We start from the raw sequence: 26,810 nt of genomic DNA, 5'->3' as shown, positions 1-26,810 counted from the left end.
GTGTTCCACATGAAAAGATTTCTCCTAATTTTCCATCTAGTTCTTCTGTCAATTATTTTAAATCCATGATCTCTGGTGACTTACCCACTTACCAGGAGTGTGCCCGACTGGCTCTATCAAAACTTCTCAATTTTGCATACCTCTAATAGATCTCCACCTAAATTTCTCTGCTCTCAGGAGAACAATCCAAGCTTCTCCAATCTCTCCACATAACTGAGGTATCTCAGTCCAGGTGTCAGCCTGGTAAATGTCTTCGGTACCCTCTCCAAGACCTTGCCATCCTTCCTAAAATTGTGATGCCCAGAATTGTACACAATATTCCAACCGACCCAACCTGAGATTTGTAAAGATTCATCAGGATTTCCTTGTTTCTGTATTTAATGCCCTGTTTACAAAGCCAAATATCCCATACACTTTAACCACCATCTCAACTTGCCCTGCCACCTTTAAAGGTTTGTAAATATGCAGTCCTAAGTCATTCTACTCTGTACCCCTTCCAAAAGCTACCATTTAGATTATACTCCATCTCCATACTTTTTTTGTCAAGTGCATCACTTCACACATCCGTATTAATTTGCATCTGTTGGGTATGTGTTCTTTTCACAAGTCTGTCTATAGTCTCCTGAAGTCTGCTATGATCCTGCTTGCTAGTTATGTTGCCAAATTTTGTATCATACACAAATTTCAAAATTTCACACTCCATACCCAATCTCGGTCAAATATGAAAAAAAATGTTCCTAATACTAACCACTGCATGGCCCTACTGCATACTTCTCTCTGAAGAATGCTCAAAGGAACACTGCAATCTGATGACTTATTGCAATGAGTTTGATTTATAAACAATTACTTCTTTTAAAAGAGTTGTATATAATTGTTCTTTATTGTTTTACTTTTAATAATAAAATAAGTTCTGAGTACCACAGCTAAGTGATATTTTTTATAAAGGAAACACCAAATCTTTGAAGTCTGCATTTGACATTTATGCCATTCTGAAATGACAGTGCAGATCGCACTACACACGCATCAATAATCAACTTTTTGCAATTGTTTTAATTGTTTCATCCAAAGCTCACACAATATAACTGGCAATGCAGATGATGTGAAACATACAGTTTTGGCAAGGATGATATCCAGATATAGAAATGCTGTGCAATGGGTAGAAGCAAAAACAGTGCCTTAAAAACTCCAAAACTTAATCTACAAGAATCTCTTTAATGGCTGAGTTTATTCTTATCAAAACTAAATACAGAGTGGTGCTATAGAGTAAAGACTTGCTTCGATAACTCAATATGCTCAGTTCCAATGTCAGTCCTGTTAAGAGGAAGGACGTAGATTTTTTTTAAATGGGTACACACATTTATATGAAATGGAACCAGTGATCAAGGACATGAAACAAGAGAGACCTGTGACAATATATGTGGCATAGGAGAAATAAAGAAGCACCCCAAAACATACAATATCTCATCCAACTCCTCATTTAAGTAATTTAGTTATTACTGCAAATCAGTAATACTTCAAAGCCAGTGACAAAGAACAGTGAATACATGACCTATACCAATGTAGCGGACCTTTTCCCTAGAAGTAAGAAAGATTACTCATGGTAATTTAGATATTTCACATCTTCCTCCAGGGGAAATTGTCTTTGAAAAGATAACTCAAGGCGACTGGTGTTATACCACTGATTTTATGCACTAGCTCTATCATAATGAATGCTTATAATTGAGTTACTGGAGATACATATCCAAACTTCTCCCACTTTATAAAGAAATTGAGACCTGAACAGAGAAAAATTTAAATAACACACTTACCCAAAATATCTAGCAAGCCTTCAATATGATCACTTTTCTTCAGAATGTAACGACAGGCAACCTTGGGAAATTAGCATTAACATGAACATGTGTATTAGTGTATATATAAAATATGACTTCATTTTAAAATTGATAAATCTGAATTTTTTTCACAATTCATTCAATTAATGTAGCTAATTTTTTAAAAATGTTATATGAATAAATAGATTACTTACATCCACTGGCTTCGCAGGGAAATGTAATCCTACTTCGGTCTTGTATGGGTAGTTGAACATTGCTAAGTAAGTAAATGCATTTCGTGCCCATCCATAGAGATGATCAACTTCTTTCTTAGATTTCACCGACTTGCACAGAGACAGCTTACTGGTGATCTTACTCCATGCTGTAAAACACAGGTTTATAGGCATGGAAACCAAAGTCTGTGTTTGATTTCCTTATATTTCATTCTACTACGGAAATGAAATGACGAGCAAGACCTAGAGGCTTGATCCATTCAGGAAATTTAAGTATCAGACAAGGTGGGAAGTAAGTGCTATACAATGAACTATTCATATATATCAATGTAGAAAAAATAGATACACATAGTAGGGCCATTAAATTTACTGCACAGTAAATTTATGGCATGGAAAAAAAAATTGTTGACAGGTTTGCAAATTTAGATGCACCCCTGACCCAGGCCAATTTTCTAGTGTAGGTCAATTTGCATAACCTTGGTAGGTTCCCCTATTTCCACTAAAAATACCTGGCTGCTGCAAGATTTAGAGGGCAGTACTGCTGGCAAACCCCAACCTGATGTAAACTTTATTATTTTAAAAGTTTGAATTTGCTGCTAAAGCAGTTGATCACTCAGAGTGTTTTTGGATTTAAAATAATGAACTTTTGCTTCCACCTCTATAGCAACATTGGGCACCAGGGACAAATGTGTCTCCACTTGAGATATTTTTCTTCTTTGTATGTGTTTATAATGTGCTCACTAGTTCCTGCATATAATGATTGCACACTTCCTCTAATATTCAGTAATAAGAAGCCTGAAATTATGTACACGTCTTGTGATCCAGAAGAATATGAAATTCTTCTGAGCATGACAGATACCCCATACCTTGTTGCTGTGCCAAAGATTCAAGCTCCTGAAACCCTTTCCGGATTGTCAAAACACAGTCAGGTGAGTTACGCTCAAAATCCTAATCAAAGAATGAAAAACTATTATATAATACATGCCAGTGAGTAACAGCAAATTCAAAATTTAGTCACAAGTAAAAAGTTGCACTTGTATAGCACCTTTCACATCCCAAAACACCTCACAGCCAATGACCTAATTCTTAAGCATAGTCATGGTTATTTTGTAAGCTAACACAAGAAGGTTCCAAGAACAGCATTTGTCCAGTTAATCTGTCCAAGGGCAATGGTGAGGGATGAATGTTAGCCAAGACCAAATGAACACCCCATTCTTCTACAAACAGTGCCATGGAATCCCTGAGGGGGTAAAGGGGACATTTGTATAATGACTCATCTGAGAGAGTAAGCCTGGGTTAGATTTGAAGTTCTGGGGTGTTGCTCAAACTTGTAGCTTTCTAACTCAGATGCGAGTGCTTTACGAATGAGTCAAATGGACATTGGAAAAAATGCATAATTCATTGACACATTATTAGAACCTTCGTAGTACTAAAGATTCTGGAAAAAAGATACGATTATAATCAATGTGCTTCTTTTAGATTATAGTACAAAGCACATAGAATCAATCTAAAAACCCTAAGAAAATACTGGAGAAGTCCCTTAGGATCATCTAATGATATTAACAACTCAATTTTTATATTCTGGTGGACTTTAATTAGAAGGCTTGTTTGAGATCTAATCAAATGCTAGCTTTACAGTTCACAAATTGCCAATATCAAGGCTGATAGACTGGAAGGAGCCTCTACCATCACTATCAATAGCTCCACATGTAAAAAAGTGTATGTTACCACAGCAACTCTGGCTGGATGGCTAGAGTGGATAAGATTGGAGTCAACAGTAGGGTTCGCTCCTGTTCCTGCTGGGCTGGATCTGGGCCTACCGCCTTGCCCTACCCGTGGAGGAGATCATGGCACCGTGGGTCAGGCCTACCTTTGGGCAGAGAACTGAAGAAGACGATGATGATTGGAAAGTTGAAATTGTACATTATTTAAATCCACAGATGTCTTATATTAAGTTTATCCTCCAATTCACTAAAGACTAAAATGTGATACGTTGTAAAGTTAGTGGATTGTGGAGACAAAACAGATGAAAGTTCAAAATTAATGAAATGAAAATGTTAAGCACTGAAAGAACTCTATTTACTTTCTCTATCCTTTGGATCTGTCTGGCATTTGTACTATTTGCCGGGCTGTGCAATTTATCACCACAAGCTTTTTTTGAGCCAAGAACTATTCAGAATTAATTTCTTCTCAAATTTGAAGAAAATCCCCAAAAATTCCTATTGCTTTATCAAAAAATCAGGTCTAGACATGGTTGCCCATTACATCAGGACATACGTTAGGGAGTCTTAATAGCACTTTCAGCAATGTTAAAATAGATACATTACACATAATGATAACAGAATGTTCACAGCACCTACTTCAAAAAACTATATTCCTTGGGCAGACTTCAAGACTTTTTATAATTTATTGAATTACAAATTTTACAGCATAGAAACAGGACATAAGAAAACAGAAGCAAGAGAAGGCCATCTGACCCACTGAGTCTGCTCTGCCATTCAATATGATCATGGTTGATTTTCTACCTCAAAATCACCTTCTTGCACCATCCCCATATCCCTTTTATTATCATAGTATCCAAAAATATATCCATCTGTGTCTTGAATATGTTCAACATCCTTCTGGGTCACAGAATTCTAAGATCCACAAGAAATTTCTCCTCTCAGTCCTAAATGGCTGACCGCTTATTCCGAGACTGTAACTTAATCATGTCTTCTTAGTCTCTTGCTTATTTTCTTGAGGTTTAATGACATGTAGAACAAAGACTTTTACTGATTTACTCCCAATTAATTGTCTTGGGGGTTGTATTTTTCCCCTTGATTGTCCCATGATAGAAAAAAAACAATAAAATCCCACGATTTTAAATTAGCAGTAAAAATGGACTTGTAAAAGTCCTTAAAGGTGATGAACATTGAACAAGGATAACAAAACAAAAACAAAATTACCTGGAAAAACTCAGCAGGTCTGGCAGCATCGACGGAGAAGAAAAGAGTTGACGTTTCGAGTCCTCGGGACCCTTCGACAGAACTTGAGTTTGAGTCCAAGAAAGAGTTGAAATATAAGCTGGTTTAAGGTGTGTGTGTGTGTGTGTGTGTGTGTGTGTGTGTGTGTGTGTGTGTGTGTGTGTGTGTGTGTGTGGGGGGGGGGGGGGGGGGAGAAGTGGAGGGGGTTGGTGTGGTTGTAGGGACAAACAAGCAGTGATAGAAGCAGATCATCAAAAGATGTCACCAACAATAGAACAAAAGAACACATAGGTGTAGATATGGCTGTGAAAGCGGGTTTTAGTAAACACCTTGTCAAACACCAGGAGGGAAATGGAAAGTAATGAAGGTGAGCAAGGCAAAAGAGAGATACGGAAATCTTGTCGCAGAGAAGAACAGAACTTCTTCAAGGAGGTAGGCATTTCTTGAAGAGCAGTGGCAGTCAATTAAACACAGATAAAAACAAAAAAACTGCGGATGCTGGAAATCCAAAACAAAAACAGAATTACCTGGAAAAACTCAAGGATAGTCTGATGTAAACCTGCTTCTTGCCATTATGTGGCATGTTTAATTCCAAACTGAAATAGAATATCCAGCAGAGGGCTCTGCTTTTTTTTATTTGTTTATGAATGGGTGTCACTGGCCAGGCCAGCATTTATTACCCATCCCTAGTTGCCCTAGTTCAGAGGGCATGTAAGAGTCAACCATATTGCTATGGGTCTGGAGTCACATGTAGGCCAGACCAGGTAAGGGTGGCAGATTTCCTTCCCTAAAGGGCATTAGTGAACCAGATGGATTTTTACAACAATCAGCAATGGTTTCATGGTCATTATTAGACTTTTAATTTTTAATGAGTTCAAATTCTACCATCTACCATAGCAGGATTCGAACCCAGGACCCCAGAGCAAAACCCTGGGTCTCTGGATTACTAGTCTAGCGATAATACCACTACACCATTGCTACCAATTTATGAAGCATAAAAAAGTGACAACAAAAATTAGATGGATGGTTTAAATGCAGGAATGAAACAATCCTCAGAGTTGTTGTGACTTAATGGAGTTTTCAGAATGGCCAGGTTTCTGAAGAAACTAGGAAATCATGAAAAACGACTTCGATGTTTGCTCCATGATGGAGCGAAAATAACTGAATGCATATAGGCATAGGCACACACTCATACTCACTTTAGTTACATCATGAAAGAACTGCCGACTATCTCCAAGATTAGCTGTGGAGACCACAGGTGCACTTGAAGCTAGAGCACCATCTACAACATTCGGATACTTTATTCTCATGTAGGCACTTAACATTCCTCCATAACTGGAAAAGAGAATTAGAACAAAAAATATCAGAACTGCATTTTTTAGAATGTTGCTGACTTTTTCATTTAATCAAGGTGGAAAATATCAATGTTGCAGAGCAAAATATGTCAATCTTTTGCACTTGGTGGAAACAACAGATAAAACTCCTAAACCAGATTTACCACAGGCCAGATGCTTAATTTCCAACCTCAAAAAAAACCCTTCTGCACAAGTGTGATTTTTCATATTTCTCAACTGCAATCCTTGTTACTTTTCTGGATGAGATTGATGCTAAAGACTCACTCCTTCAGTCACGGATATTGGAAGCTTTATTACAGGAATTGCAGTTAAGATGGTTGTATGTTTGCTGTTGAGAAGGTCCTATCTGTAAAATTCCAGGTGCAAACTGCATGTTTGGAGGTAGCCCAATTGAGTGAATGCAGAATCACAGGTCTGCTGTAACTAGTATCTATTAAGTAAAGCGTTTTCTGGCCAGAGAATCCTATGAAGGTAAAAACAAAAAATTGCGGATGCTGGAAATCCAAAACAAAAACAGAATTACCTGGAAAAACTCAGCAGGTCTGACAGCATCGGTGGAGAAGAAAAGAGTTGATGTTTCGAGTCCTCATGACCCTTCAACAGAACTAGGTGAATCCAAGGAAAGGGGTGAAATATAAGCTGGTTTAAGGTGTCATCATAATCCTATGAAGGCATGTTTCAAGATGAGGCTTCACCACCCAGAAAATACCATCCGTTTATTGCAATCCTTTATATACTGACTTACTTTCCAAATTATCTGACATTACAACTGAAAATTAGCTGCATGGGCCACAAAATGTCCTAAGATCTTATCTATGTTTAAAATCAACATGTAGGGCATGCATTGTAAACATTACTCCTTTTCTCTTCCAAGAGGGTCAGAGCAAGTGCCACCATGAGCCCAGGAACCTTATAACAGATTGTATCAGCTATCACAAATACTAACACCCCAGGGACTGGCATGACTGATTTGCAAGAGGGAACAAGTGAAAGGAGAGGAAAAGATGTGGCCAAATCATTACACGTGTACTCTATAAGGCAGGGATTGGTATCTTACTGCACCTGCTCACAGGCAGCTCATGCAGGAGCAAAAGCCATTTACCATATTTTTTGAATCCACCATGAGCAGCCTGCAAACACTGGAAGATTGTGTCCAGCTATGCATTTCTCACATGAAATGTAGACCTACAAGAGGGATACGTGGAAAGAGCATTAAGTGCAAGTGACTTCACAGGAATCTGCAAGAACAGGCTAAACTATGAAAATAGCAGCTTTTTTCTGGAATACTGAGAGTTTTCTGTATTTACTTATTCATGGCACATGGGTATCACTGGCAAGGTCAGCACCACCTTCTTGAAAAGCTGCAGTGTTTTGAAGGCACTCACATAGGACTATTAGGAAGGGAGTTCTAGGATCTCATCCAGTAACAATGAAAGAGCAGTGATATATTTCCAGGTCAGGATGGTTTGTGACTTGGATGCAAATTTGGAGATGGTGGTGTTCCCATCCACCTGATGTGCCTTGCCCTTCTAGGTGGTAGGCTTGGCAGGTGCTGTTAAAGAAGCCTTGGTGAGTTACTGCAATTCATCTTGTAATCGGTACACACTGCTGCCACTGTGTGCCAGCAGTAGAGGGAGTGAACAGAGGTAGTGGATAGGTGCTGATCAAGCAGTTTGCTTTGTCCTAGACGTCTTTGAGCTTCAAGTGTTGTTGGAGCTACATTCATCCCAAACAAGTGGAGAGTATTCCATCAGACTCCTGAGTTGAGCCTTTGGAAGGGCTGCCTCTGACCTGCTGTTATAGCCACAGTACTATTGTGGCTGACTAAGTTCCTGTTCAATGGCAAGCCACGATGCTGATAGCAGGGGATTTGACATGGGTAATGTCATTGAATGTCAAAAGGTGGTGGTCAGCCCCACCTTTGTTGGAGGTAGTCACTACTTAGTACTTGTGCGACATGAATGTTACTTGTCACTTATTAGCCCAAACCTGAATGCAATTACAGGCAGCTTCATTATCTGAGGAGTTGTGAATGGAACCGAATAATCAATGAACATCCCCACTTCTGACCTTGTGATGGAGGGAAGGTCATTAATGAAGCTGAAGATGGTCAGGCCTAGGATACTACCCTGAGGACATCCTGGGGCTGAGATGATTGGCCTGCAACACCCACAACCATCTTCCTCTGTACTAGGTATGACTCCAGCCAGTGGAGAGTTTACCCCCGAATCGCACTAACTTCAATTTTAACTAGGGCTCCTTAATACCACGAGCAGTCAAATACTATGTTGATATCAAGGGAAGCCACTTAATTTATTTCTATAACTCAGTTCTTTAGTCCAGGTTTGGACCGAGATTGCAATGAGGCCTGGAGCTGAGTGGTCCCGGCAGAACTCAAACTGAGCAACAGAAAACTGTTACTGATGAGCAAGTGCTGCTTGACAGCATTGTCATTGACCCCTTTCATCACTTTGCTGATGATTCAAAGTGGGCTGAAGGAGTGGTATTTGGCCAGCTTGGATTTGTTCTGCTTTTTATGGCAGACCTGGGCAATTTTCCACTTTTTCAGGTAGATGCCAGTTTTGTAGCTGTACTGGAACAGCTTGGCTGGAGGCACAGTTAGTTCTGAAGCACAAATCTTCAGCAACACAGTGGGGATGCTGTCGGGATCTACAGTTTTTACTGTATCCAGAATGCGCAGCCACTTCTTCATTTTGACTGCATCGAATTGGGTGAAGACTGGCATCTATGGTGGGAAAAGGCCAAACTGGATCATCCACTCAGTACTTCTGGCTGAAGATAGTTGCAAATGGCAGCTTTCTCTTTTGCAGTCACATGCTGGATCTGTCAACCTTGGGTGTGGGGGCCATTCATGAAGTTTCCTCTAGTTAGTTGTTTAATTGTCCACTACCATTAAAGACTGGATATATTAGGGCCGTACAGCTTTAATCTGACCAACTGGTTGTGGGAAACACGTAGCGCTGTTTAAAGCGTGCTGCTTCCACTGCTGTAGCTTCACCTGGCACCTCATTTTTAAGTACACTTGGCGCTACTTCTGGCATGCTCTTCCAAACTTCTTAATGAACCAGGGTTGGTCACCTGGCTTGATGGTAAGGGTAAAGTGAGGGATATCCAGGTCATGAATTTAAAGAGTATGGTGAATACTTGCTGCTGATAATCCACAGTGCTGCATGGCTGTCCAGTTTTGAGCTGTTTGATCTGTTCTGAATCTATGCTATTTAACAGAGTGGTAAAGCCACACACATGATGGAAGCTGCCCTCAGTGTGTCCACCACAAACGTGTGGTGGTCACTCCTACCAACATTGTCATAGTTAGATACACCTGGAACAGATTGACGAGGATGTGGTCAAGTAGATTCTCCCCTTAGCTGGTTATCTCTCCACCTGCCACATGCCCAGTCTAGCAGCTAGGACCTTTAGGATTCAGCCAGCTTGGTCACTACTGGTGGTGCTACTGAGTCACTCTTGGTGATGGACATTGAAGTGCCCAGCTAGAGTATATTCTGTACCCTTGTCACATGTACATTGACACCACCCTCATCATCTCCTCCCTCAACCCCTCCTACTTGTCCAACTTCCAGTAAATGTGTAGAAATTTCCTCTAGCTAAATATTGGAAAAAACAAAGCCATAGTCTTCAATCACTGTACAAACTCCATTCCCTAGCCACTGTCCTTCTTCCTGGCAACTCTTTAGGACTAAATCAGATTGTTTCCAACCATTGTGCCATACTTGACCCCTAGTTGAGCTTCGGACCACATATACACACCATCACCAAAGCCACCGACTTTTATCACAACATGTTCTGACTCTGCCCTGCCTCAGCTCACATGATGCTGAAACCCTCATCTATGCCTTTGTTACTCATAGACTTGACTATTCAAAGATACTCTTTGCCAACTTCCCACATTCTATCCTTCATAAACCAGGTCATCCAAAACTCTGCTCCCCGTGTGCTAACTCACACCAAGTCCTGTTCACATATCACCCCTCTGCTTATTGACCAAAACTGACTTCCGGTTAAGCAACAGTGATTTTAAAATTCTCAATCTCGTCTTCAGATCCCTCCATGGTCTACCCACCTTCATAACACTCCAACCTGTCTACACTCCTCTAACTCTTGCGCCCTGAACATCCCAACTTTACTAGCTCCATTGTTGGAGGCCATGTCTTCAAAGTCCTTCAGTAAAATTTTCTGCCTCGCTATTTTTTTTTTCCTTTAAGGTGCTCCATAATACCTGGCTCTTTAATCAAGCTTTTGGTCCTCTGCCCCAAATCTCTGTGTGGCTTGTCAAATTTTATTTGATAATACTCCTTGGAAATTTTTCTATGCTAAAAGGTGCTGTACAAATACAAGTAGTTGTTGTTATTCAGAGGGGTATAGATGGTAATCAGCAAAAGGTTTCCTTGCCCATGTCTGATGCCATTAGACTTCATGAGTCAATGTTGAGGCTCCCAGGACCACATCCTTCCAACTGTATACCACTGCCTCTAGTGGGTCAATCCAGCCGGTGGGACAGAACATATCTAGGGATAGTGATGGAAGAGTCTGGAATGTTAGCTGAAAAGTATTATTCTGCACGTATGATGATGTCAGGCTATTGCTCGGCTAGACTGTGGGACAGATCTCCCAAATTTGATAACAGATGTTAGTGACAAGGATCTTGCAAAGTTGACTGGGTGGAATTTACCTTTGCCATGTCCAAATGAAGCACCTAGGTCAATGTTGGGTAGTCTGTCCAGTTTATTTTTAATATAGTTTTTGCAGCAGTTTGATTAAAATGAGGCACCTGTAAACCCATTTCAGAAAGCAGTTAAGAGTCAACCACATTGCTGTGGGTCTGGATTCACAGACAGGCTGGCGGGTTTCCTTCCCTAAAGGGCACTGATGAACCAAATGGGTTTTTAGTGGAAAATCAATATTTTCACAGTCACCATTACAGACACTGACTTATTTCAGATTTGTTTAATTAACGAATTTAACTTTTCCAAAAGCTGTGGTGGAATTTGAACACAAACCTCTGGATTATTAGGCCAGTAACATAACTTGTATGCTACTGTACCAAGATAGTTAACACTTTAGGCACCCAGTTACTGGATTTGAAACACTGGGTGAATATTTGGAAAGAGTCATGACAGCAGGCTTTACCTGCAGCCAGGACACCGCACGGGCTGTTCTTACACTGATTGCTGGGCAATGACATGGTAGATGCATCTGACAAGCAGCTTTCCTCTTAAGTGTCTGTACTTCCTGTCACTCCACTAAGACCCTTAGGCAGACACGAGGGTTCAGCTTGATTAGAGGGAATGCACGGTACATTCATGGGAAACAATATGACAGACAGAGCTGATCAGTGGCATGTTTCGTCAGTTATTGGATGGAATTTTACTGTTCTGTAATCTCTCTACCTGTGCACCAAGGCCCTCCCATGTCACACACTCCTTTTCTTCCTGTGCCCCATGTGACTGCTCATTGTCCTGCTGTATGCCCACTCAAAAATTGTGCAGCAGATAACAGCAATTCCTTTGCAGAATTTGGCTGGAACTTGGAGGAACACACAGCCTCAGCAGTCCAAAACGGTTGATTCAATGTGCTACACAGGAATATTGCAACTGTAGGTTAATAATTCACATGGCTGCCTTAGATTCAATATGTTTTGAAAAAGTAAAGATGAGTGTGTACAATGCATAAGGGAGCCATAAGTTCCATCAGTGTCAAAAAAGCAATATAGTATTACAAACCAGTGGCTAGTTTTGAAACAGAACATTGTCAGTTGCACTGTAGACATCCTACAATACATGAGAGATCCTCAGATATTGCTATACGTTTTGCACTCCAAGTTTTATCAGCATTCAAGTTCTGCAGGTCTTTTATGGCATATCAAAATACAAGTAGTGCTTTTGGATAATGCACCAGTTTATCTATGTAGATGAACGAATGATGGATCATATTAAAATTAGTCAAAAGTAGAACAGCACATTTATAGATACTTTAGAAGTGAGGCTACAATAATCCAAAGAAAAACTGAACTTCTTGATTATTCTAAGAGCAGCGAAACTTTAATTTCAATTAAATATATTCTCGTTATATATATTTACCTGCCACCAAATGCAATTACTGCACAATTTTTAGCATCAAGATCAACTTTCAGTTTTGTAATAAGAACCACGTAATCCGCCACGGCTTGTTCCACTGTCAAAAATTCAATATTTGACTTTTCATATGATTTCTTCCCAAAAGGGAGGGATTTGCCATAGTATCGCTGCAGAATGAAGATAGAAAATGTTAGTGAAATTCTTTTTGAAATACAAGCAATGAACTGCAAATGTTTAATTAAAACAAAACTATAAATTACAAGGTACTAATTTAGAAAACTACCAAGGAGTCTCGGGCTTCAAAATAAATAATCAGCTATTAATTAAACAAAATGCAACCCTTAACACCAGTATTTATTACACAAACATATAATGACTATGTGCTAAGTTATTGGTGCATGAAGATCAGCATTAATTGAGAGATGTTACTGCAATTAACAATGTGTAGTTTAGCCTATCATACATGTTCATATATAAGGCAACCCATTGTGTCAGTCTAGAATTAGAATTTCTTTCCCCCTCCAAAAGCAACAATCAATATATATGACCAAGTACCTGTAAACATTAATATGCAAGCAATACAGGTTAAATGTTGAAAACTTAAATGTCAACTGCTGAAGTTGTCACTGAAATAACTATTATTTTTCCATGCAAATGTTATCATCATTGCTGTTTATTTCAGTATCGTCTTAGTACAGCGAGTCCTCCCTTTAAATTATGGTTATGTTCCTGAAAATTGAGATTTTTAAGTGAAAAAACTGAAGTGAATGATAGGTTCTCACAGGAATCAATGTTAAAGCCAGAGTTAAGCTCCTTCAGACATTTGTCGCCCAGAAAAGCAATGTACAAGTTGAAATACTGTACCAAACATGTGTACTGTGTATTCCTAGCTGAAATAACTTGAAATAAGATACATCACTAAATACAGAATACAGTAATGTAAAATGTTTAGAATTACAGTACACTCATCTACAGTACTGCAGTGCTTTTAGTTTGACTTGGTTCCATCTAGTGGCAGACGTTGGTTGGTGCAAGTAACAGCTGAAGTCCAAGGACTAAATGCATTGACCAACTTCTGCACTAGATGGAGCCCACAAACTCAGTGCAAAATCAGCAGCTGAGCCAAGAGTGCACTGGAGCTAAGCCAGGAATGCAGTCTGGAGCAAAGCCAGCAGCAGCAGCAGCCAAGAACGGAGCAGCAAGAACAGACTTGAGGATTAAGCCAAGAACAGCAACAAAGAGGCAGGGCCGGCAGTGGGAGAAGGAGGACTGACAGTGAGAGCTGAAGTGCTACAGGAAAGGTCAGTGAGCAGGCAGGCCAGAGAAGAGGAAGTTTGTGGCAAATGACATTAAAATGAAACAAGCAACATTAAATTGATATATTGACACTACTTTGTTAATGACATTAAAGTAAAACAACATTAATTGAGTCAATGTTAAGTGGGGACTTAAATTATATATCATCCTATCGCAAGCACATTTTAAGAATGAACAGTGTCATATCAGCAAAAAAAACAAGCCCCACTTTTCGTTCTTGCACAGACCAAGATGGCTGTCCAGCTTCAGTATGTTGACACTCTTAGTTTGGGTACAAATACATCCATTTTACATTTTTGGATTTTGTTTAAATATTTCTTGTATGTCAAGCATCAAACAACATTCCCTTAAGCACCTTCTAATACCCTACAAAGTGAAGTGTGACCTTACATTAGGGGAGGTGGTGCTATAGTGGTATTGTCGCTGCACTAGTATTCCAGAAACCAGGGTAATCCTCTGGGTTTGAATCCCACCACAGCAAATGGCGAAATTTTAATTCAATAAAAATCTGGAATTAAAAGTCTGGTGATGACCACAAAACCATTGCCGATTATTTTAAAAACTCATCTGGTTCACTAATATCCTTTAGGAAAGGAAATCTGTTGTCCTTACCTGGTCTGGCCTATATGTGACTCTAGGCCCCCAGCAGTGTGGTTGACTCTTAAATGCCCTTTGAACAAGGGCAACTAGGGATGGGCAATAAATGCTGGCCAACAGCAACGTCCACATCTCATGAACGAATAAAAAAATACAGCCCAAGATCTTGGTACATTTACAGAAAGCTCTGCTGTATTTATCTTAAGAATATAAGAAATAGGAATAGGAGGTAGCCATTTGCCCCCTTCGAGCTTGCTTCAACATTCAATAAGATTATGGCTTAAGATTGTGCCTCAACTCCACTTTCTTGCCTGTCCCCCATAACCCTTCATTTTTTGTAGATCAAAAATCTGGTCCAACTCAGGCTTGAATATACTCAATGACCCAGCTTCTACTGATCTCGGGGGCAGAGAATGCCACAGATGAAGGACCCAGAGGACATCCTCATCATCTCTTTAAATGGGAGACCCCTTATTCTGAAACTATGCCCCTGAGTTCTATATTCTCCCATGAGAGAGAACATCCTCTCAAGTACCTTTTCTGTCAAGCTCCCTAAGAATCTTATTTGTTTCAGTAAGATCACCTCTCATTCTTCTGAACTCCAATGAGTATAGGCCCAACCGGCTCAACTTCTCCTCATAAGCCAACTCCTTCATTCCAGGAATCAACCTAGAAACTTTCTCTGAACTGTTTCCAATCCAAGCACATCTCTCCTTAAATAAAGAGACTAAAACTGCACAGTTATCTAAATGTGGTCTCACCAATGCCCTGTACAGTTGTAGCAAGACTTCCCTGCTTTTATAAAAGCAAAATACTGCAAATGCTGGAAATCTGAAATAAAAACAGCAAGTGCTGGAAATACTCAGCAGATCTGGCAGCATCTGTGAAAATAGAAACAGAATTAATGTTGAGATCAATATGACCCTTCTTCCAAAGGCCTGCTGAGTTTTTCAACATTTTGTTTTTATTCCCTACTTTTATACTCCATTCCCCTTGCAAGAAAGGCCAACATTCCATTTGCCTTCCTTATTACTTGCTATATCTGCACGCCAACATTTTGTGATTCACGTACAAGGACACCTAGATCTTTTACCCCTCATGACCTCCTAGAAAAAGCTAACATTTATTCTCCAGACCATGGTTTAACCTCTAAACCATAGAACAGTTTTCTCAACAGATAAGCATTATCCATAGACAATATTGCAGTTTACTGAATTCATCTGCAGTTCAATTCCAAAAAATCGCAATCCTTCACTAAATATCTTTCATATCCAACCAGTATTTGAGTTTTTAATAATAAATTTGTGGAGTTCTGATGGACCCACAAAATTCACATAACATGTCATTATTTTAGTGGCTACTGAAGATCTTAAGCACTGGGAGCAAACTCCTGAGATACACACCATGACCTTTTGAAATTTGGATCTGGAAAAACACCCATGAGATATCATACTTATGGGAGATGGGAAGGAAACAGCCTTTCAAAGCTATCTGCAGTATGACAATCCAATGATGTGTCCGTGTTAATAAATCAATAGTCACACAAAACTCAGGAAATATTTCCAAATCAACCTAGCCCTCCTGTCGCCCAGCTTTGATCTGCTAGTACACAGCAGATCTTGGATTAAATCTGGGACCTTCCTGTTCATACAGTCAAACTGCACATTGAACCATTGGAGGAAGCCATCAAACCTATTTTTACAAATGGGCCCATAACTTCTGAGCTCCAGGACAACATATCAGGGGTTACCCCAAAGATGTGCTGGGGAACCACCACCACCCCCCCACCCCCCCGCGCAGAAGTTCCCAAGTAAGAATTGCATGGCAATTGCCTGGGAAGTTCAAACTTCCAATGGACAATTGCCCTGCACTGGGAAACATTCGAAATGCGATTTAAAGCACAAACTTAAGAAGGTTCCAATTGTCATCCAGCAATAGTTATCCAGAACAAGGTATAAGAATTAAAATCACTTGGAGCTCCTGGGTAACTACTGTACTGACCTCCAGCAAGCCCCTATGGGACACCTGACTGCCCCACTACACCACCCACCCGCCCACAATAAACCCTGACTACCCTTCCCCCTGCTATCCATACCCCACCCTCACGTCAAGATGGTCCTAATCCTCCCTATCCCGCATGGGACACCCCAGCTGATCCCCCAACCCCAGACCCCCCAACCTCACCCCACCCTCGCACCCCCCCAACTCCTGAACCACACCCACCAAACATATCGAACCATCCACCAACACCCCCCAATAGGCCCCATCCAACCAGCCTGGACCATCTGGCCCCCGCCACCAACCACACGAACCACCTGGCCGTCCCTGGACAACCCAATCCTCCTCCTCCTCCACCACCACCACCTCTCCCCAGACCACATGACCCCCACACCACCCAACAATCACACTGGACCACCCAAACCCCACCCCGAAACCCCAACCACAACAGGCCACCCGACCCCCTCCACTGCTCCCCCCAACCACCCGTCCCCCTCTCCTTCCCCTCCAATTACCTTGGACAACTCTGCCCCCTCCCCTCACCAAAACCACTCCCGACCACCCATCCCCTTCCCCACCCCCCAACTCCCTCCAACCACCCCAGACCACCTGAACCCCTGCCCCCACCCGACCCCCTCCAATATCTCTCTTCCACCCCCCCCCCCACCCAACCATCATAGACCAGCTGACACCCACTCCTCCAACCACCCTGGACCATTCTCCCCGCTAGCCACCCGAGACCACCTCCCCCAGACCACTAGTGCCCTAAAAAAGTTACCCTCAACTGTAGGCCACGGGAATCCACTGCGCTGCAGCGATCTCGCCCAGCCTGAGTCAAAAGGCCGGGCAAGATAGCAGCGGCTGGATTTCAAGTTAAGTAATTATGAGCGGAGTGGCAATCCAACTCAATTTCCATTACACCAAAGTTACAGCCCATGATCTGCAAACGCTTAATCCAGAAACTAGATGCAAGAGAAAACAATTTTCACACAGTAATCACCATTTAATAAATTAGCAAAATCTTTACCATGGAAGAGAAAACTGCAAATTTTAAAAGATTCCATGCAGGAGTCTGGGGAACATAGCCTCGCAAAATTCACTGATTTCCTTTTCTGATTAACTTTGTTATTTTGTCAAAGATGACTAGCTTGATTGAACTGCAGTAACTGGAGACTATAAGGTTTCTTCTGCAAATCATGCTGCAGCTGAAGAAAGACAACATACTAGGAGCATAGCTTCAAAATTCACTCCAATACATAATTCTAGATAAATGCTATACAACACAGTGGCCTGGAAGAAACTGTATAATAAATATACTGAAATATTTTCAAAGTAGAAGCAGCCTTGCTTTTTTGTATTTACTGTTCAACAGTTCACTTAGATTAATTATTACAGGATTAACTCCTGTCATTTAGTGTAAGCTTGCCTGGTCAATAGCCAGCTTTTAGACTTAATACAATAATTTTTGTTAGTCTCGCCCGGTAAAAAACATTAAAAACAATCTGAGGTTAATTTCGAATCAGTAGCTAAAATTTATTAATGAAGACGACTAGGATGAAACTTACATGCTCAGCAAAGATGACCATGGCCTGTTGCTCTGACGCTAATTCAATGATGAACCTGGAGCTATTGGCAAAGTCCCATATATCACCTTCATTTCCAGTATACAGGAATATTGGTCCAAAGCTCTTGGCCCAGAATTGATCTGCAATATTAAAAAATATTGGTATGCAATTTTTTACATAATATTATGGACAGCATATAATTAAAAAAGGGAGATGCTGAATAGCCCAGTAAAGCTCTTGTGAAATAAAATGCTTAGGCATTCAATGAGGCAGCTTCTGCTTCAATAAGAAATGGAAGAAGTTGAAATAAATATTTTTCACTACAAAATATCAGTTTCAACTTCACTGTGGCTTAACATCCTCCCATCATACCCTGGTTGTACTGTGTACTATCTACAGGAGACACTGTGGCAACACCTCAAAGCTTCTTCAACACAATCTCCCAATTCAAACCTTTACAGAGGAACACCAACTCCAAGTTCCCTTCCAACTCTCACACCAACTTTCCTTGGACATATATTGCTTACTTCATGGTCACTGGGCCAAAATCCCACAATTCCCTTCCTGATAGCTGTACCCTCATCAGACTGTAGCAATTCAAGGTGGAGAAAGTGGCTCCCCATCATTTTTGAAGACAACTAGGGATGGGCAATAACCGTCTGTCTTGCTACTGATGCCCATATCCCAAGGATGAGTATTTTTAAAAGTATACTGTTTGATTAAATGTTTCACAATCTGTTCATAAATGCGGTGCACTTATACAATTGTGAAATTCTAAATGGTTTGTTTCTGAGTACAAAAGTATAAACTGAATAGATTATGGCCAGTAATAGTTTAAAATGAGCTATCATGTACAAACTAATCTACTGTTCAAAGAAAAAGATTGGTATACCTTTCAGCACATTAAAAAGATCGATTTACATTAACTTGCTCCAAGATATAATTGTTTGAGAAAGGTCTAACTCTTCTGTATTGCAATGTCAAAGTTTTGATTGAAAAACAAAATAAAATACTTCACTACTGCAGCATGTATGAATGAAATCATTGTACCTATTTATCAAAACAAAATAAACAGATTTCAAGTGCCTTTTGAAGTTGAAAGTAAACTATTGCCAAAGTATAGTTCCTAATTTTGACTTACCAGAGGAACTGCAGTAATGAATATACTTGCTAAAAATTTAGCGACCTGATCTTTGGGGTGTCTTTCGCTGAAGAATTACCTGGGTTCCACAGCTTGTCAGTTCAATGATAATACTGTGAACCCCAGGCTTGTCCATTCAGGCAGAGATCATTACCTGCACAGCCCCAGTCGACCCCAATCCACACCCCACCACTCCCCAACTTTGAATGAATAAACCAAACCGTCTCTCACAAAAACTCCCCTATAGTCCCTGATTGTTGAGTTTCAAGCACTGCTCATATAAATTCTTCCTTGGTACCAGCTGCTCCATTCTATGGTCGCAAGATGGATTTTAATCTTTTGTAAATTTGCTTCTAAGGAAAATTGCTTTTAAAAAAAAAAGCAACATAAATCATAGGAAAATAATCAAAATATTTTCACCACTAACATCCCAGGAAAGAATATTTTAAATACAGTACAGATTCTTCATACTATGGAACCAGATTTGGCATACCCGTAGAATCTCAAATCCTCATTGCAAGCAATAGAGCAAAACAGCACAATTTGGAAAAAAAGTTACTTTCACTGCTGTTTTTGGGTATTATTATGCTCCAATTAGGGACTAGGAACTTTTTGTTTGCTGTAGACAAAAAGTTTGAAATCTTAGTTATCCACTAGGAGAATAAAGCCATAACATTCCATGGTTTTACACAAAATAAACTTTACTATACAAAGTCAGAAAAGTAAAACAATCTAAAATAGCTATCTTATACTCTTAACATTCAGAATTGACACGAGATAAGAACTAACAGGAAAACTAGTCAAATACACCATACTGCACATTAAATGTCAGATACGACTAAATCAGATCCCGTGAATTCTGAGCAACCCACCCAAATGTCAGTGGCCACAGATTCATAATATCTCCTAAAATTCTCTCAGTCACGAGGGATTTCAGGTCTTGGCTTTCAAAGACCTAGTCTCCAAATTCCCTCAAAAGCAACTCTGACTCGGACTGGCTCAATGACTACTCACCTGTTGATGGTTCAATCTCTTCTCCTGAGACTCCGTCCAATGAGATTCACAAAGCTTCACTCTCATTTCTAATTATCAGCACATTTCCAACTCTTTTGCAGGCCACTAGCTTCATTAAGCTGGCACTGCCCCGGGTTTCTCTGAACTCCAGTCTACTGGCTGCACCGAGCAATAAATGAATCCCACGGCTTCTTCTGAGCTCTAACCCTCTCCAGCACGGAACCAGGTACCTCTCATCACCTTCCCATTCCCACAGGATTTCTCCTGAGCCTTAACTGCATCGAACAGCTGACATGGCTTCTCTGTGAGCTGCAAACAAAGTCTAGACTACAACTAACAGCTGCACCAATGATTCCCAGGACTTCCTTGAGCCCTAACTGCCTGGAGCCTGCTAACAGCAGCACCCTTTCAGTATCCAACCTCTTCCCCTGCTGCAGAATACTCAATCTCCCAGCAAGCACACAGATAAAATGAAACCAGAGAATTTTAAGCTCCACCCTTCTCCATGATGACATAGCCTGCTCTGGTCTATCCTCAAATTGGCCTCCAAGCCAATTATCTCTCCTTTGCAATTTCTCCAACTAAGTAAGCCCACCTGTTGTTTTTATGCCTCTTCCCTTTCTAGCTGTTAACCCCTTAAGTCAACGTGGCCCCAACCTTTTAAGTGTAATAGATCCCAAGCCGCTTTAGTTGCATTTATTCCATCTTCTATATTTAAAATTTAATCTTCCCAGAACAAAAAATCACCTCCAAAATATTAACATGTAACATTAAGGAGATATTTGTCGCAACATCCAGACAATATGGTTAATATGCTAAACTGAAGGGGCTTTTTTCTCCTCCAGAGTCTCAGCAGAAAATAATTTGTTAACGTTGCACCTGTTATGTTGGTAACCTCGTAATCCCTGTCTGTGCATCATATGGAGGATAAAAGAGAAATCAAAAAAGGTAATGTGGCTTTTCAAAACAGAATATTGTTTAGATCATCAGGCAAATAATAGGACATTATAGGGGGAAGAAGCTACTACATGGGCTGTAGGACAGAATGCAGGGAAGATAGTTTGTTTAAGCCAGCCAAGATAACAAACTGGGCGGCAGTGGAGTAACTTCATTATTTTTATGGAGAAATTCTACTACCCAATTTCTAAGCTGCTCATCCACTACTGCTATGCTCTCAGTACATTGGCTCCTGATCTACCCTGTTCAACTTCTTCCATAATCTCATCTTTCCCCATCTCTAACCTCTTTCAGCCCTATCACCCTACAAAAATTCTGCATTCCACCAACACTGACAACCTGTGCAATTTGCTTTGCCCCACCACTGATGATTCACAGTGATCAATGCCAGAAGCTTGAACTCCCCACCTCAACTTCTTCGCCTCTTTTGTTAAGATACTCTTTGAAACCTCTTAAGATTTTAATCACTGGTCCTGATATCTCCTTTGACTTTTGTGTGGTTACATTTCCGTGATGCATCTCGGGGCATTGCTTACATTAAAAGCACATTACTGTTGTTGAAAAAAAAACCTATCAATTCATAACTATTGTTCTGTATATTCACCTTACTGTGGGTTAAAGCATCTCAATTACTTTTTTTGAACTAAGCTTTTCCTCATCTAATCTCTTACTTTATTTGCCTTCAGAGAGATTGAATATATATACCTGCATTTGACACAGATACCTGGTTCAAATCAGAAAGGGAGATCCACCAATTTTTTTTTTAAACTCTTTCATGGATGTGAGTATTGCTGGCAAGGCCAGCATTTGTCGCACATCCTCTGTTGCACTTAAGGTGGTGGTGGTGAGTCGCCTTCTTAAACTGGTGCAGTCCATCTAACATAGGTACAACCACAGTGCTTTTAGGGAATTCCAAGAAGTTGACCCAACGACAGTGAAGGAATGGTGATACATTTCCGAGTCAGGATGGTGTGTGGCTTATGCTTAACTTGCAGATGGTGGTGTTCCCATGCATCTGCTGCCCTTATCCTTATTGGTGTTCGAGGTCATGGATTTAGAAGGTACTGTCAAAGAAGTCATAGCGATTTGCTGCAGCGCATCTTGTATATGGTACACACTGCTGCCACTGTGCAATGATGAAGGGAGTGAAATTTTAAGTTGGTGAATAGGAAGCTGATCAAGTGGCCTGCTTTGAGCTAGATGTTGTCAAGTTTTACAAGGGTTGTTGGCGCTACACAGATCAGGCAGGTGGAGAGTATTCCAACACACTCCAAACTTGAGCCTCGTGGACAGGCTTTGGGAAGACAGGAGATGAATTACTTGCCACATATGTCCTAGCTTGTGAACTACTGTGGTAGCCACAGTATTTATATGGCCAATCCAGTTAAATTCTGTTCAATTGTAACCCCCAGGCTGTTGATGGTGGTCGATTCAGCAATATTAATGCCACCATATGCAATGGGGAGATGGTTAAATTCTCTCTTGTGGAAATGGTCATCGCCTGGCACTTGTGTGCATGAACATTACTTGTCATTCATCAGCCCAAGCCTGAATTTTGTCCAGGTCTCGCTGCATATGCTCAGACTGCTTCAGTATCTTGACAAAAAGCCATTTGGATTGAGACCTCTGGATCCAACAAGATTTACACTAGACCTGAAATTCATAACAACTGGTGATACTGAGCTAAGACAATTCAAAATGTTTAAAGTTTTTAAAAAGTGACCAGAAATACAAGATGATCAACAAGGCAGAAATGCAAGTGATTTGTTCGAATTTTTCACCTGGGTGTGGAGGCGTGTTTCGAAGCTTGAATGGCCACACTTAAGCTTTCCTTGGGAGGAAATCTGATTTTCTTCCATATTCCCAACCCCGCACCATTTTCCTCTGGCCACCTTGCGAGTCGGAAAAACATAGCCCCCACCAAAGTCGGGTTCCCCTAAACATAGGACAAAAACTGGATCGCTTCCTGCACACCATTTTTGATGGTGAAGCGGGATTTTGGAAGCCCGTGAAAAGCATGCCAGGTTTGATGTTTATGAAAGAAAAAGGAAGCCTGCTGAGGAGTCTGGAACATTCTGAAATGTAAGTGTAAAGTATTTTCAAATGTCATTATCAGCTGCTGTATTGTAACGTAGATGTGTTTTTAATATTATGATTAATCATAGGGAAATGTCCTCTAAAAGTAAGTTGACCAGCCTTGTGTATTTGCTCACTGCATTAGTGCTTTTCCAATGGAGAAAGTATCACAATGCAGTGAAAAGTGTTACAATATGTCAGTGTCAGTCTGTGCTCATCTTTTCTACGGGGATTTAAATGGCTCTGGCTGATTAAGAGAAACTGGTTTTGACACATGAAAATCTAGCCTCCTGCTCCCTTACATTGATTGATTGGCAGGCATTCTGCTTTGAAATTAAAACGAGCTGTTCTTTCCTTCCCAGAGAGTAGTTTATTGTTTGGACAGCTGTGGCTATTATCAATGCTTGACTGAGTTTCAAGTACTAATGGTGTTTCGTACATTGGCAAATGTTCCATTCATCTGAGAACGCATGACAGTTTCAAGAAGGTGTAATAACAGAGTGTCCCTTTGATCTAGTTTCTGTTTTTTTGACACAGTATACAAGGTTTTTTTTCCACATGGGGGGGGTAGGGGGCCTTTAAATATTGGTAGAAGCTGGGACATTGTGTTAGAGAACTGAAGTGGGTCTTCTAACTGGTCCACTTCCGAACCCACACTCATTACATATTCCAGCATGGCTCACAAACTTCGCTGTGAACCTGGCCCCGATGCAAAAAGATTAAAAATGGCGTGTGAAGTCATGGATGGATCGGGTGTGCACTTTGCAAGCTGTGAAAGTGTGTAAGTCAAGTTTTACTGAGCTCAGAGGAAAATTCAGCACAATAAAAGGAGTGACAGCTTCAGTTGAGAGGCAGTAAAGAACTCAATATTACGCACAGGAAAGAGTGCCTGTTGTACTAGCTGAGCAATGATTTCAAGCCACAGATGCAATACTTCGAGCCCAACTACTGTTATTATAAATTATAAATTTTCAATGAGCAGTGGAAATATGGTTTAAAAGGTCTAAGCACAATAAAGCACACCAGTTTGAGAGTCTAAGCAGCATTGAAACTGACCTCAATCCAGGAATATTTGTATTGCTATTGATTTTAATGGTGAACATAAATAGGATAATTAATATCACTATTTTCAGCACAAATGTCCCAGGAAAATATGGCATGGAGTCAGTGAGTCACTTACTCCATAATTCCTTCTTTCATTTGATTGTGTCCTTATCCATAGAAGCACCATTATGGGGCGAGTACCCAGGAAAATCTGGTCCATGCATAATAACAATTTCATTATGGTCTTTTATAATGTTCAGCACTCATGGCCTGATAACTTAAATCAGCTTTTAAAGGAAACTGACATTAAGTTCCTGGACTGCCGAACATTTGACAAGCAACTTGATCAGAGATAAAGAGATATGATAGCCACACAATGAGCCAGATCATACAATTCTTGTTTAGGAATATGCCAACTCCTAAACTAAAAGTCAATTGTTACAAATAGTGGATGAATGTTTGATTCCCTTAGTCCTAACTGCTATTCTCAGCTAGTCTGTTGTGGGGGAGGTAACTAAACAAATATCTAACATATCACCACAGCGAGTGGCATTAAATTATTAACAGGGGTCACCTAAAGATCATCCTATAATCCTCCTCTGACTAATACAAAAGCGGAGGTCTACAAGTAGGTCAACTGTGCCCAACTCCAAGATGCATAGCAGGACCAGAGAGATGAAAAAAATCAGTGATATACTTTCATTAAACTCCATGCGCTTATACAGGGTTGTGCACTGATAGCCAGACCTCTTATTACAGATAAAGAGTCTGAAATATTACCCACCTACAGGGTTTTCAGGTGTAGAAAACTTGTCGAGGATTTCCTGTTCTTATTTTTCATTCCTTAGATTCAACAGATTTGAGAGATACAGGTTTTCAGCAGCATAAGAGGAAGATCGTTTTTTTCCCTCAAGGAAAACTGGCTCATTCTCAACAAGTACCAGCTAATGAACAAGGATGACCAAACATCACCCTCTATTTCCATTCTGATGAAGGGTCTACACGTAACAAGCTAATGTACTGTCAACTGGAGCTATCACTAATCTCAGCTATCATCTGAAGCTACCCGACCTCCTCCTAAAAAAATACTGCCAGTTGAATTTGTAGGGTTACCTGAAAGGTCAACTGGAACAATATTCAGAGACTTATTTGCTTTCTCAAGGGCAATAACCACATCTTTCTTTGACCTGGAACTGCACATACTAACCATCAAATGTACTCTCACAATCTCCTAATCTGACTTAATTTCTGTGCAGATTGGAGTCCAGAAATTAGTTCCAGTTTCCCCATTTCACTTTTCTGTAGTCAGATTGTTACCCTGAGTCGAAATCAGTCCATCAGGTGAAAATTACTAACCTGCAGCGCCGAAGAGTACATAAATTTACAGTTTCAGGGATATAAATGTGTAATGGCCGTTGACCAGCAGAAAGATCCTACAGCAGGTGTTTGGAATCCTTTCTGGTTGTGACACTGCCTCCTTTTAAGCTTAATTGAAATACAGCTCCACAATGATCAGTGTGAAAAAGGAAGATAATTCATTAAATTCTCCAGGCCCACAGTACAGCTATTTCTGCTCAAAAAAAAAAGAACACTTTGGGACACTGTCAGGCAACTTTGAAATTGATATCAATGCAATTGTTTTTTGCATTTGTGGAAAGGCCTTCATATTGGCTATAGGATCAACAGAAAAAACTATGGACAGGATTTTAATTCACTCAAAACCCAATCACTTAAATACAGTTACAATTGAAACATCGGGCTCGATTTTATCTTTGGCAAGGCTAAAGGACTGAAAATGCGAATCAGCTACTACTGTTTGAGTGAGATCAGTGACCAAGTGGCAATATCAGCAACAAAAGTATCACATATTGCTCATCCAACAAACTAAAAGGGTTTCTGGCAAGTGGTTAACTTTTCAATATCTTCCTGGTCTTTTTTTTATTGCCCCCTCCCCAAAAAGTGCTGCCTCTTTGTCCCTCATGCTCCAATATAGTCATGCATGTCATCACTTCCTTAATAGCTGTTGAAAGTTCTGCTTTGATATAACTTACTAGGAACTAGAATAGTTCCTGCATGAGTTTCAATGTGCTTCAAGGCTGAATCCAAACTTGTTTGACTTGTTCAATGGAATTACTACATTACATAGGCAAATAATTTCCAACTAGAAACTGCTGGTGGATTTCAGATCTATACAATATAAATTGTACATGTCAGACGTGGCAGTGGTTATTTGGCAGAAAGCATGAATTTTGAATTATTCCATTGCTTCAGCCATCAATTCATGGGCTCTCAATCCCAATGTATGATTTGACTTGCAGTGGTGAAACTAAAGCATTGCTATTGAGAAAATATTCAACTGAATCATTTTAGCCATCATCTACACTCTTACATTTCTATCTCCCACAACATAAAGGCAAAATATTCAGAGTGGTATAAATGACAAGCTGAAGTGCAATATCTTTGAATACTCTAGCTGCTCCCATTCTTTTCACACTAGTTTCGAATAGTATCAGCTTACGGAGCAAGTGGCCGCATCATCCCTGGTGTGTCTTCACACAGTTGATTTATCCAAATTTTCCATGGAAGGTTGGAACCTGGAACTTCACTCAGGTCAGTTACCAGGTTG

The 26,810-nt window shown here is 40.3% G+C and overlaps 1 protein-coding gene across 2 annotated transcripts in view; it reads right to left on the bottom strand.

The window, feature by feature from the left end:
- The window catches only part of dpp7 (dipeptidyl-peptidase 7), a 52,029-nt gene that overhangs the window by 19,384 nt on the left and 5,835 nt on the right, over positions 1 to 26,810 (bottom strand). For both annotated transcript variants that reach the window (XM_041193158.1, XM_041193159.1), the window contains exons 2-7: positions 17,953 to 18,092; positions 12,479 to 12,642; positions 6,204 to 6,339; positions 2,908 to 2,989; positions 2,024 to 2,190; positions 1,809 to 1,869 (exon numbers count right to left, since the gene is read on the bottom strand). In XM_041193158.1, coding sequence (XP_041049092.1) covers positions 1,809 to 1,869; positions 2,024 to 2,190; positions 2,908 to 2,989; positions 6,204 to 6,339; positions 12,479 to 12,642; positions 17,953 to 18,092 — 750 coding nt within the window. The remainder of the gene's footprint in view (positions 1 to 1,808; positions 1,870 to 2,023; positions 2,191 to 2,907; positions 2,990 to 6,203; positions 6,340 to 12,478; positions 12,643 to 17,952; positions 18,093 to 26,810) is intronic.

Source organism: Carcharodon carcharias, chromosome 8 (genome assembly GCF_017639515.1).
Source record: "Carcharodon carcharias isolate sCarCar2 chromosome 8, sCarCar2.pri, whole genome shotgun sequence".
Classification (NCBI taxonomy): Eukaryota; Metazoa; Chordata; class Chondrichthyes; order Lamniformes; family Lamnidae; genus Carcharodon; species Carcharodon carcharias.
Note: the sequence above shows the minus strand (reverse complement) of the source record. Positions and strands in the feature narration are given on the sequence as shown.